This window comes from Lupinus angustifolius, unplaced genomic scaffold (genome assembly GCF_001865875.1).
Source record: "Lupinus angustifolius cultivar Tanjil unplaced genomic scaffold, LupAngTanjil_v1.0 Scaffold_17_18, whole genome shotgun sequence".
In the NCBI taxonomy this organism is placed as follows: Eukaryota; Viridiplantae; Streptophyta; class Magnoliopsida; order Fabales; family Fabaceae; genus Lupinus; species Lupinus angustifolius.
In genome coordinates this window covers 3,986-18,371 of record NW_017718995.1, presented here as the reverse complement: position 1 = coordinate 18,371, position 14,386 = coordinate 3,986, and the positions used below count along the sequence as shown (strand labels likewise).

The 14,386-nt window shown below is 32.6% G+C and overlaps 1 protein-coding gene and 1 long non-coding RNA gene across 2 annotated transcripts; both read left to right on the top strand.

Moving 5' to 3' along the window:
* The first annotated feature begins 2,303 nt into the window (after positions 1-2,303).
* LOC109338049 (guanine nucleotide-binding protein subunit beta-like protein) lies at positions 2,304-4,063 on the top strand. The gene is made up of 2 exons (XM_019575184.1): positions 2,304-2,563; positions 2,618-4,063. The coding sequence occupies exon 2, from the start codon at positions 2,618-2,620 to the stop codon at positions 3,956-3,958; it is 1,341 nt and encodes a 446-aa protein (XP_019430729.1). The 5' UTR covers positions 2,304-2,563; the 3' UTR covers positions 3,959-4,063.
* Positions 4,064-6,152: 2,089 nt separating this feature from the next.
* Positions 6,153-8,712, top strand: LOC109338050. The gene is made up of 6 exons (XR_002106501.1): positions 6,153-6,260; positions 6,415-6,458; positions 7,205-7,301; positions 7,379-7,479; positions 8,069-8,138; positions 8,520-8,712. It is a non-coding gene; the product is annotated as an uncharacterized LOC109338050 (long non-coding RNA).
* Positions 8,713-14,386: the final 5,674 nt, after the last annotated feature.

Genomic DNA, 14,386 nt, shown 5'->3' with positions numbered 1-14,386 from the left:
CCTGAGACCCTTCACCTACATTCTGTCTTCTTTGAGTGTGGGACAGAAGTGCAGATGTGATCTCATCCAGTTTGATTGAGTCTTTCCCGTACGTCAATGTTATCACCAAATGTTCATAGAAATTTGGCAAAGAACACAGTAATATTATTGCTTTGTCCTCATCATCAACCTTCACATCAAGTTTCTGCAAGTCATTTATCACTTGATTAAAACTGTTGAGATGTATATTCTCTCATAGTCTTATTAATCCTTTATTTTTATTTTTTATAAGTGTTAGGTTTTAGGGTTGGAAACAAGACAAATCAGACTGTGCCTTAAACAGATCCAATCTATATAACATGTAGGATTTTGAGTCTGACTTGTTAGTCTGTTAAAAGAAATTCAAAGTCTAGATCTAACTTGTTTAAAAGTCTGATATGATCTCTTATTCTGTTTAAAAAATCTATTCTAATATATAATATTGAAATAGACTATCATATCTACATTTAAATATGTTAATATTCATACTCACCCTAACGATTAAATTATATTTTTATATTATAATTACACATATATAATAGTATTATTTATATTAAAATTGTATAATATCAACATATTACATAATATAACTAAATAGGCTGCCCAATTACGCTTAATAAGTATTTTGGATGACCTAAAGTCTAACATGTTAAAGCAAATATACTCTTTAAAAAGTCCGAGTTTAGTCTGTTCACGAAATTTTTTGGTATGACCTAGCTTATTATAGATCATGTAATAGGCTTCTAATAAGCAGTCTTACCCGTTTCCGCTCTTGATTAATACTTATATTATAGAAACATTTACAAATTATTCATTAATATAGTAAACTCTAATTCACTATATTGCGAGTTATGAAACAATTTATTACTATCGTGATCAACACCTGCTCCAACTAATCCATCTACAAAGTTTGTTTCACACTTATTGTGGTTAAAAATGACAACAATACAATTAGATCATTTCATACGACAATAACTTTTATAAAGAGATGAAGATTAAGTGCATACGACTTTTTTAAATAACAATCAATCTTAATCATTGTGTAAGCTTCAAAATTTAATTCTTATAATTTTTTTATGAAAACCATTCTTAGTAGATAAGTTCCATGCATATACATATAACAATCCAATAAAATTATTTTGAATTTTGTTTTTGTACTGTAACACGAAATCGTTTGTGTGAGTTGAAGCTTGCTAGCTGTAGTTAATGGTTAATATTGCCAAACTTCCTTAATCGTTTGAGCTTAATATCAAATGAAAGATTGGCTTGCATTTTAATATAGAGAACATCACTTTGAAGACAAAAGAATCATATGTTAGACTAGACTTTGTCTATGCACATGTAAGGACCATCTTTATTAGAATCATATATCCCACAAATATATTAATTCCTCAATCCTAAAAAGATTGTCAATTTTAAATATTTTTTAACTATCTTTTTCAAATGAAAATATATGATTTGTATATAATGCATAATACTATTTATTTCAGCTACATAAAAATATGTGCCGCACCATGTTAAATCCAAGTAGAAGACCAATATTGTTCTTATAAAACAAGATAAAAATGCATCTTCATAATCATAATAATAATATTGTTAGAAAAAAATATATATATCGATAATGTATAACTTTTATATATTGTCATCTTATTACTTATCATTTATATTTAATTATTATTGACTTTTAAAAAAACAAATAAATAATAGATAATATACTTATTATATATAAATATTTACTGTATATCACATTAGCCAACTAAACAAACGGGTATACTTGGTGGAAATAATGTATATTAATGGAGAGCCAGATTATCAAGGTTGCATTTACATATAAAAATAAACTTATTATTTCATTATATATTAATAATAAAAATATTAAATTATATTATTTTTTCTTCTTATTTTAGCTATATTTATTTTCCTGGTCCAAACTTCTCAATCATACAATGTTGCATTTACACATAAAAATAAAGTATTATCTCATTATGTTTTAAAAATAAAAATAGAAAATTATATTATTTTTTCTTCTAATATACTTGCTTTCCTGGTCCAAACTTCTCGGTCATAACATTTTCTGTCATGGAGGATATTATTAGTCAAAAAGACCATACCATTTCATCTTACAATAGCGCACAACACGGAACGTTCACAAATCACAATGTCATCATATTCATATTCTCAGCATTCTACCAACTTGCATAACCATATTTTACCAATGTAAACAGAATATGCAGGACCTAACTTAAATTAACATTTTTCAAACAAGCACACCCTTCTATATTATCGATCCCACTTACGTGTTATCATACAATTGACCCAACCATATAAACCGTTCATTCCTACCATTATATATAGTTTTATAACCTTCTCTTTCCTCTCCCGCCATTGGTATCATTTGTCATATTCTTTAACCTCCTTCATTTTCTCTTTACCAACCAACCCATCAAAATCTTCATTTTTTCTGTTCTTTGTTCTCCCATTTGCATTTTCTGGTGGCAGTTTCAATAATTCTTCACAACCTTTTCTGCTGCCCCTAGCTTCTTCATCAGTGCATGAAGAACATATAGATAAAATATAAATAGATATTTGATCAACAACCATGGGAACCAACACTATTCCACGTCCACAATTCATGAACTCCGAGCAACCTCGAATCTCAACAACCGAAGCATTTAGCGACGAAGAATATCATTCAATTGACCCTTGCTTCAATGACCCTAGCCGCATGAGCGGTGAATGTTCACCAATGATGATGTCACCATGGAACCAAACAACCAATTCACCTTTCTCAAAGCCGCAATGGTCTCAAAATTACGACCAAGCCGCTCCGAAAAACGCTCTCATTGGTTCTCTTGTTCGTGAAGAGGGACACATTTATTCGTTAGCAGCTTCTGGTGACCTTTTATACACAGGTTCTGATTCAAAGAACATTCGTGTATGGAAGAATCTGAATGAGTTTTGTGGATTCAAAGCAAACAGTGGTTTGGTAAAAGCGATTATAATCTCTGGTCAGAAAATTTTCACTGGTCACCAAGACGGTAAAATCCGCGTTTGGAAAGTTTCACCAAAGAACCCTAGCGTTCACAAGCGTTCAGGAACATTACCAACCTTAAAAGACATTTTCAAGAGTTCAATGAAACCTAGTAACTACGTCGAAGTCCGAAAACACCGTACTGCTCTCTGGATTAAACACTCCGACGCCGTTTCATGCTTGAGTCTCTCAAACGACAAAGCTTATCTCTATTCAGCTTCATGGGACAGAACAATTAAGGTTTGGAGGATTTCTGATTCTAAATGCTTGGAATCAATTCCGGCTCATAACGACGCCGTTAACTCCGTCGTTTGCGGTTTAGAAAGTTTGGTTTTCTCCGGTTCAGCTGACGGAACCGTTAAGGTGTGGAAAAGGGAGCAACGTGGGAATAGAACAAAACACGAAGCGGTTCAGACTTTGCTTAAACAAGAATGTGCAGTAACGGCGTTAGCGGTTAACCCATCCGGTTCAATTGTGTACTGTGGGTCCAGTGATGGTTTCATTAATTTTTGGGAACAAGAGAAGCAATTTGCACATGGTGGGGTCCTCAAGGGTCACAAGCTTGCGATTCTTTGTCTCTCTGCGGCTGGGACTTTGGTTTTTAGTGGCTCTGCTGATAAGACTATATGTGTGTGGAAAAGGGATGGGGTGATTCACACGTGTGTGTCTGTGTTGACTGGGCACGACGGTCCGGTTAAGTGTCTTGCGGTGGAGGAAGATAGGGAGGCGGCGGCGAGAGGTGATCCACGGTGGGTGGTGTATAGTGGGAGTTTGGATAAGTCTGTGAAGGTGTGGAGTGTTTCAGAAGCGAATAATCAGATACCTCAACACATGGCTGATGTAGACTCGTTTCCACCTTCTGAATCTGATGGTAGCTACTCTTCTTCGGGCCGGCCCAATTATAACTAGAAATTTGTAACAAATATTTGTGTCAGGCCCAAGCCCAAACATGACTTTTCAATGCTCTATTTAAGACAACAAATCTTTTGTTCCAAGACATCAATCATTGAATGTGTCATTTGATTTTTATTAGTCAGAAAATATAAAATTAATATGCATTTAATTTATATTTTATTTTTCTGACTAATAAAAAGTAAGTGGTATAAGTTTTGGGATAAGTGAGATAGCTACATGTTTAAGTTATGTAATTTGAGTAAGAACGGTTTTGAGGCAGTTGAAGAGTAATGTTGGGGCATGGGTGGGAGAGGTTCAGAAAATGGAAGAGAAGCCGGTCACCAGATATGTTAACCTTTATTTTTATTGAAGATATATCAGGCTTTCAGAATGGAACAATTGTGATTCACTTGTCATGAATTTATTATTATTATTATTATTATTTTATACACTTGTTAAGGTGGTTATGCATGCCTTTTGCTTTCGTTAAAAATATATAATCTTATGAAGGAATGTTTTAGAGTACTCTATAATAAGTATAAAAGGAGTAATTTGGTGTAGGAAATCGAAGATCAATTCTTGTTAGGTTAAATAAGTCATTTTCAATATCAAGTTATTATTCTACATCCTCAAACTATACCAGAAACTAATGAGACGTTGAATTAGATTTTAATGATGACTAAAAGGTCAATAATTCAATTATTGTAAACGATATTTGTTAAGAATGAAACTATATATTTTAAAAGAGATTAGTTTTTTACACAAAAGATAACAAAATACACTTGGCAGTATTAAAAAAACTATACCCAAAGTCCAAAGAGCAATTGATATGGTTGTACTTACAAAATATGACAGGCCATATATTAGATATTCAAAATGAGCACGAATTTAGATTTTAGATCCTTTCTAAAGAGTTGTTGGATAATTCGTCAATGAATAATGATACGTGGATACACTTTGCTCTGTCTCAAACTACTACCCATTCTTTGCCTTAGATATATAAAACTCATCTAATGTGTGGGATTCATTTCATCTGTCACTAACCACTTTTAATTTTATGTAGATTTATTTAATATTAATCTTGTATAAAATTATTAGATTCGCTTAAGCATTGCATTGGTATCCAAAGGGAACACTTATAAGTTGTATGTACAAAGAGATGTCATGTCAGGCGTTGCTTAACTAACAAGTTTTCCATCACAAGATATATGGAAAATTTACACTATTAGTGTAAGTTCACCCCAAAATTATGAAAGTAGCGTAACTTTTATAAAAATTACTAAAAATGTGTATTTTTTAGGAAACTTGAAACTCTTGCACGCCTTTATATGAACTTGTGATTCTCATGTACGAATTCGATGTCCATTATTAAATTCATGGGAGGGAACCATATATATTATGTAATAAGATTATCTATCCCAAAAAATTTCTGTTTTCATGTCCCAAACTAATTAAATCCCATCAAATAATACAAAAAATATTTTCTATTTTTATTTTTAAGTATGTGGCAACTTTCAATTAGATTAGGATATAATAAGACATAAAAAATGGGACTTATTACCTAATATTCTATATGTTTAACTTTGATGTGACTAAAAGTGCAACAATGGACAAATTAAATTAAATTCGTGATTTTCATCCACGAGACTTGAGGAGAGAGAAAAAAATGTAGCTCGTGAATGTAAGCCACGAGTTCCTATAAATTCATACGTAGGAGTCACAAGTTCCTATAAAGTCGTGCATGAGAGTCACGAGTTCCCAGAAAATACACTACTTTCGTAATTTTTATAAAAGTTAAACTACTTCCATAATTTTACAGTCAACCCACACTATCTGAGTAAATTTTCCCATATATAGAAGAAAAGTAATTTCAGAAGATGCGTATAAGGGGAAAATGTTGAAAGTGTTGCGTATATCAAATATCAATAAATTCATCTATGGATCCTCTAAATTAATTATCACATTTTAAGTTTCAATGTATAAGTGTGGTTGATACAAATGTGAATGAGATCGATGTTAGGATGGTCTTCCATGAAACTCACTACACCAAATTTTGCATTTTGTGGAGGTTATTCAAACCTCCCGAGATAAATTAAATGAGGCGGGATACAAGATTGACTAAATATATAATGGAGGTTTTTATTTAATTTATGGAGGTTCACTATTAGTTTGAACAAAACTACATATCAGTCACGTTCAAAACCTCTTCTCCAAACCCTATTCTCTATCTCTTCTCCAGACCCTCTTCTCTATCTCTTCTCCATTGCTTCAAGAACGACTGCAAGTGCCTTATGATGATACTCGCCATGATCATCGAGTACTTCTATTTTTCATGCACCTAACATGCTTTCTTCTTTATTTAATTTGTCCAAATTCTTCCAGTTTGTGTTTGGAAAATACAAGCTTCATTTCTGGTTCATTTTTAGATTTTCACTCCACATTTTACTAACAATATCATTAAATCCCAACAGGAAGCACTGAGAGCTTTGTGGCATTGTTCCTTCATCCATCTTTGGTAATATTTTCTTCTTTATTATACATAAACATATTTTCATAATTAACTATTGGAGTTTCTAATTGTTCTTATGATCTTTAAAATGCAATAGTATTTTCAGAATCTCATTGTTTAGCTACATATAAATACGTTATTCATTCATTAGATATTGGAATTTTGTCTTATTAATACAAACTCCATAAGACCACACCTTGGCTTTAACCTATTAAGTGTTTGATAAAATGCTTCAATGGCTCATACATATGATAAATAGGGTGTGAATCTTTGATGCACTTGGGTTTTGCTAAATTAGAGAAATTTGGTTTTCGCAAAAGATTTACTTGAATAATTGTATTTGTATTTTTTTTGTTTGCTCATTGGGTGAATAATCTTGATTGGGGATTCAAACTATAAATTTCATTGACTTTCCTTGTTTGTTAAGAGTGTGGGGCATATGAATTAGAAGTAGAGTTGTTGAAGTTGTATATCAGAGATGGGGGATATTTGTTGGTCACTTTTGGGAGCTGCAATCCATGTGATGAAATTTTTGTCTGTGAAAGCGTTTGTACATCAAAGATGATGCTGAAGAAGGTTGCATCATTCTCAAAAGACCCCATTCTTGATACTTGTGTCACTGTTTGCAGTGTCTCTGACGTTGATGCCTGTGTTGATGCATGTGCGTGCACTGTTTATAAGCTCAACTTTTGTTTATGAATTCATTAGCAATTTTCCTAATTTGGTTCATTTGTGTATATGGTTTTATTCAGTTTCAGGATATGCATTGAATGTAGCTTAGGATTCAGTACTTAATTTTTATTGCAAATTGGGCATTGAAGGTGCAGCAATTTCACATGTTCTGGCCCAGTAAGTTTTCCTATGTTGTTTCAAATCAATGTTCACTGTTTGTACAACTTTAACTTATGAAATTATGGTTCTTCTAGGGATGTGATGGTGTTGGCTTTGTTGTTGATTTTGATGAAAAGAATGATCCTTCTACCTCCAGGCCTCAAAGATTTTCAAATTTTCAGGTTTCTTAAAAATGGTATGGGGCTAACACATACCTCTTGAATTTGATAACTCCATCTTGAATATGTATTGAACTATCTATGTCATAAATGGTCAGATAGGTGGGCGATAAGAGTAGCCCTTGGACATTTAAATCACTGAAGTCTGCCGAACCAGACAAATGGTTACTTTCGACCCATGACAACAAGATAAAAGTTGGGTTATGACTCTCATACCATATTATCTTGTATATGTATCCTGCAATCGGTGACATAAATGGTCAGATAGGTGAGCGATAAGAGTAGCCCGACATTAAACCACTGAAGTCTGTTGAACCAAGCAAATGGTTACTTTTGAGCTATGACAACCAGATAAAAATTGGGTTGTAGTTCTCGTACCATATTAGAATAACTAGACCTAACTCAACCCTAAAAGCAAGTTTATAGAGTGAATGTTATTAAGTCTTGTAAGTAGTGACTGAGTCATATTCATGTTCGATATGAGACTTATTTTAACATTTATAGAGATGCATAGTAATCACACATATTTTGATCACACACTCCCAACACATAAATATTGATTTTACTTATGTTAGATTTTGTTTCCAATTTCATGATCAATTACAGGAGGTTTGGTGTTGGCTAGAGTTGTAGTAGTGACATTCTGTATTACCTTATCAGCATCATTGGCATCAAGGTTAGGTCCAATTAAAATGGCTGGTTTTCACGTATGCCTTCAAGTTTGGTTAACATCATCTCTTCTTGTTGATGGTTTAGCTATTGCTGTACATACACAAGTTTATCTTCTTAAACTTTTATCTCAAGAAAAATCAATAAGCAACTCATATAAAAATTAAAAATGTATTATATTTAAAAAACATATTTTGTCTTTAAATATCCTTATGCAGAATTGATGAAGGCAGTCGTTCATAGTTATAGACTATCTTGCCATTTTCTATAGTTTAGAAAGGTGCTTGAGTTGACATAGGATGAATTGTCATTTCACTTTTTTTTTTTCTGTAGTTTATCAATGTTTTTTTTATTGTTCCAACTAAATGTTTTTATTTTATTATTCCAGGCAAATGATGATGCAAGTATGTCTGATACACATTTGAGTGCAAAATGATCATATGGAGCCAACAACATTTAGAATATTTGTTATGTATTTTGTTTTTAAAGTGTGATATGAGACTACTTTTAGTTTTTTGAGATTTTATAGTGTATTTGGATTTATAATGAAGGATGAATTATAACTCTTTTAACTATGATACACTACCTTGCTAATTTGCACTAAAATTTTATTATTGTTAAGAACATTTGTATTTAGTATTGTATATTTAAATAAAAGTTATAAATTAATGAGATTAAAGTTGTAATTGAGGTTGAAATCCTTTAGAAACATATAATAGTTACCTCTAGAAATTAAATTGAGTTTATATTTGTTCTCAAATAGTGGAGGTTTAAAACCTCCATCGTAAACATTACAAAGACCTCCTCGGATAGTGGAGGTTAAAAACCTCCACAAATAGTGGAGGTTAAAAACCTCCACAAATAAACCACTACAAATGTACAGGTATTAGAGGTTTTCTAAAACCTCCGCAAAACACTTCTAACGGTCATAACTGTGGAGGTTTTTGAAACCTCCGCTAGTTATATTGTGGAGGTTAAAAACCTCCGCTAATCGCATAAAAAACCTCCACTAAATATAAAATTTGTTGTAGTGACTTGACCCACCTCTCCAATTAATATCACGAAGATTCTAAAATGAGTCTTATTTGGCCTTTTAAATTGTGATCGCAGTTGTGATTATGGTTATTGTTATTATGTCATTATAACTATTCTCTTGCAGATTGCGATCGTTACATGTATGAATTATTTTATGATTAATAAAAATATTTTTGAATTTGATGCTATTAGATGCAGTCTGATGTGGTATCAGATAAGTATATATTTTAATACTATTTTGATCATTTCCATTTTTCCTTCTATGCATCAATCCTATAATATCAACATGATATATCTATTAAAGTTTGGTATGAGTCATAAATGAAACTTCTTGATGAATCAAGAAGTATGAGAAATGAATGAATGAGAAAGAAAGCTTAAAGAAAGAAATGAAAATGAGAATATGTTATTGAGTCAACATGGTATTTGTGATTTTACATCCTCTGTTTGGAAAGGTATTTATTTTTGGCTTCAAGTTCCTGCTACTAATCCTACATCCTTTATTGAGTCTTTGACTATGCATGAGGATATTGGTAGATGTTTCAAGGGGTCAAAATTATGGAGGATTGTGTGGTTTGCTGTGATGTGGTCTTTTTGGATTATGAGGAATGATGTTATTTTTTCATTCGAGAAAGGCAGTTATGTGCATATTTTGGATTTGATCCAAGTTAGATCTTGGAGTTGGCTTATGTCAAAAATAGGCCCTTCCTCTCTTTCTTTTATCAATTGGTGTAATGATCCTATTTCTTGTTTAAAAATATACTCTAAAAAGATTCCTTTGTGAATCTTTCTTGTATTGGGTTAGCACCCCTTGTGCTCTCTTAATTCATCTTTGCTTATAAAAAAATGAAAATGAGAATCAAAGCTTTCATTGATTAATGTTCCTCACTAATGAATTGATTACAAAGATTAGGGGAATACCCCTTTATATACAACAAATACTAAAATAAAAAATAAAATATGTTAACCAGATAATCGATTAACTCTATTGACTAATCGATTCTCATATACAAAGTTCACCTTAACAAACTCCAACTAACCAGCTAATCGATTAACTATAGTGTTAATCGATTAACTTTTATAAATTTAATCAATTAACTACAATGTTAATTGATTAAATCTTATAAAATCCCACCTATTCTAACATTCTAGAATGTATCAAGCATTCCAAGTTTAAAATGTGTGTCACCTATTCCAAGCAAAAAGGGCCGGAAAAAAGCAATTAGTGTCACATAGTTTTGTTGTCCATCTCGTGGTTCTTATATATTGTCTAGATGCGTTTTTTTGTTCGAATTGCAGGGCATGATTGGAAATATTCAACTGCTCAGTTAGAATGGAGTCCCCATCCTTAAAAGGGACATAGACTTAGTTGCATGTCTTATCTTTGTTACCTTGTGGAAGAAGCTAGTGTTCATATCACCATACATATGTCAGTTAATGCTTGCTTTCTCATTCCAAAAAAATTCTTCCACAATAAGAGCTTTTAACAACTCCACTTGGGCTAGATTCTCTTGTTCCAACATGGTCTGATCAACACCACAATCATTGATGCAATTTTGAATTGCTTCCACATTCACCTTAGCCATTTTTACCCTATGATGAATGTTACCAAAAACAGTGAGGTTCCGGCAGGGTCTGATCAACACCAAAATCATTGATGCAATTCTGAATTGCTTCCACATTCACCTTAGCCATTTTTACTCTATGATGAATGTTACCAAAAACAACGAGGTTCTAGTTTCTTAGCTCATTCTTTAGAATTTTTAGCTTTTGAGCAATAATGAACATAGGACAACCATAGACCTCAATTTTCCATGTATCATTTACAAGTCTTCAACAGTCCAAGTGTTGCAGCCATATTTTATGGAATCTAGATGAAGAAATCCTAGAAGAGGCGAAGGAAACTGAATGGGACAACAAAGAGTGACGATCAAAGGCTAGTCTAGGCAGTGTGTAATAAGAAACCTGATGGTAAATGTTAATCCACTCCTCATTGTAGAGGGCTTTGTCAAGCCTTTTTTCAGTGAGAGCAATCCCTCTTCTCTTATTAGACCAACTAAATTGGGGCCCTATAGTGGGAAGATGAAGAAGATTTGAATTATCAATGAAAGACTGGAACTCAGCACAAGGAATTCTAGCAGAAAGGGTGATACTTTTGCACTCATCAGCACCAATTACAACATTAAAATCACTTATGCAACACCAAGGTCCAAGGTAAGCGAGTATATCAGCATGCACATCAAACCAATGAGATCTCCTTCTTATGTAATTATTATGAGCATAAACAACACAAACATTGAAACTTTTGTTCTCCAAGTCTAAGGAAATTGAAATGCGTTGATGAGAATTAACAAGAACAGAAGAAGACAAACCAATGTTACAATGACCCCAGATGGAGAGAAGCTGGTTACCCCTATTATTAACAACAAAAAGCTTGAGTTTCAAATCAGTCCAGAACCTGGGATTAATCACTTCATATGAGATTATAGGTTCAGCAACAAAAACCAAATCTGGATTATGGGATAAACACATGTTTTTCAGGGTCAACATAGAATTCAAGTTCCCCAAGCCCCTGCAACTCCAATAAAGAACTCTCATTTAGGAATGTTGAGATATCCACATCTTTTCAGATTGTCCTCTCTTTTTCAATTTTCACTTTTGAGATTTTCTAAGAACTATAGTGAAATCCTCATCCACTTCCCCAGAGGCCCCATCATCAGCTCAAAGTCTGCCCACTATACGGCTATCATTTGCTGCAACTTGGTCTAAATCAATTATTTCTTGGACTATGATGTTGCCACTTTGTGAGTTATCAGATTCAACCTCATCAATCAAATTATCCACTCTTGTGGCAATAAACTCATTCTCCAACTGTATATCGAGGTTCACCCTGGATTCTGGTGCGAGTTCCATCCTTTCCAAGTTTTGCAGGTTGTTCTCCACCATTTTATCAATCTCCAAATTAATGACCAGGTCATTGACCTCATTATCCTTTGTAATTTTTTCCACCATCTTTGGTTTTTTAGCCACAGTTTTAGGAGCCACCTCTGCCTCTGGTTTCTTATTAGTTCTACGACAATGAGCAACCATGTGTCCAATGGCCTGACAGTCTTGACAAAAGTCTGGTAGGTTCTCATATTCAATAGAGACTAAAAAGGCAAAACCTTCCCTTTCAACAAGGATTTGGTCTGGTAATTTTGCCTTGAGGTTCAGTTCCACCATTACTCTAGCAAAATGGTCAAATGATCTACTGTGAGTAGCTTCATCCAGAGAGATGGGGGTGCCTATGCCACCTGCTATGAAGAATATTATCCTAGGGATCCAATAATTTTATGGAAGGTTGTGGATCTTTACCCAACATTGAGTGTGGGATAACTTCTACAAGTTAGGATTGAAATCAGGGGTCCAAAGGAAAAGTCTGAGGAAGCCAGACTTTAAACTCCATGAGCCCATGGAACAAACACTCCTCATATCTTCCATTGAAGATAATGAAAAATCATAAAAACCTTTACCAAGAGAAATTATGGTCCATTTACCAATCATGCTCCACAAAAATGTGAACTTAGTTTTTAGATCTACAAACTTTAGAGGAGTATCTCCCTTAGACATAATGAGTCTACAAAGAAGATGACTTTTGAATCTTTGGAAACCTGATTGGTAATCATCTTCAGGTATTGTTATGGAAATGACATTACCATTTATGCAAGGTTGGGGTAGTTGTGAAGTGGAAATGACTTTAGTGCTTGAGCAAAAGACGTTTTCTTTGAGGAGGTGGGAGGTTCTTGCTGAGCAGTAGACTCAATGTAATTCCCCTTGTCCAAATCCCCCAGGAAACTCCATGGAATGACTGGTATAGTTGAGTTTATGTTGTTGATGATGTTGAAGAATCTTCCAAGAAAATTGGAGCCAAACGTAGTAGAGAAATTTTTTCATCCTCCCAATTTCATGTCTTCTCGAGTTCTCCTTTTCTATCAAGGTATGTAAGCTAAGAACAAAACAAATATTTCATATTTCATGAATTATTTGCTCATACAATTTGATTTATACTTCATTATCATTTTGCATCTCGACTAGTAAAATTAAGACTTTATTGTTGTTTTCGATTATTTTATTCTTGCAGCAAATGCAAACATGATTTGTCCAAAAACATGTAGTCTACATCCTGATTGTGATGGTTACTGTAAAGGTCGAAACTTTACAAAAGGAACTTGCATCATTGACCCCAACCTTCCACCTGAAGGTCTCTATTGTTATTGTTCCAGATAAACTTTACATTTATTGTCACCATTTTCTAACATTTAGAGAAAAAGTGTATTAAATGAATAATCAACTTTATTGTTGAAAATATAAGTATTATCAAAAGTTGAGTATTAGATTTTGTCCATCACCCATTGATTTGGTTATTTTCTCTTAAAATTATAGAAAAATGTGACCAATTTCAATATTGGGTTTTGATAGCTTTTTTCTTTTACAAATATTTGACAGATAAAAAATATTAATTGAAGTGTCCTTTTCTTTTTAGAGTGGATATTTTAGATTTTATTCATCACCAATTTTGATAGTATGATTTCTTATGTAATTTATATTGGTTATTTTTTATTTGTCATTTTAACTAATGTTATTAATATTGTATCAGTCATCAAACTGGTAAGGGTACTAATATAATGGTATGATGGTTCAATAAGTGGTTCACTAATTAAAATGCATACCAGTGAAGTTCAATATACATATATTTTATACTAACATTAATGTTGAAAAATCAATAACTATTTTTCTTTATACCACTTGTTAAAAAATGTATATGAATGGTGGACCATATTTTAGATGTATAAAAAATATAGTAATTATGTATTTGATCCCCTATACCAACATTTTGGTAAAACTAAACCATTTTCATTAAAAAAAATTATTTTAAATGAAACCAGCCAGCATGGCTGATACGGTTCAATTGAAAACCGGTCGGTATGACCATGTTTAACCGGTATAATTGCACAATCTGTATAAATATTGTATTATGCCAATATTAAGACCGATTCATCAGTTGAACTAGGAGGAACAAACTAGTTTTAACTACAATGATTTTAACTAATAGTTTTAATTGTACATCTCCTTGATGGTATTTAATAGCATTTATGTAATTGTTTTTAAATTTTGATAATTATTAATTAAAATTTTTGTTAGTTAGTTTTTTAATTATATATGTATTAAATTTTATTAACA

Excerpts from the sequence above, each read along its gene's own strand:
- LOC109338049 (XM_019575184.1), top strand. The coding sequence starts at position 2,618 with ATGGGAACCAACACTATTCCACGTCCACAATTCATGAACTCCGAGCAA.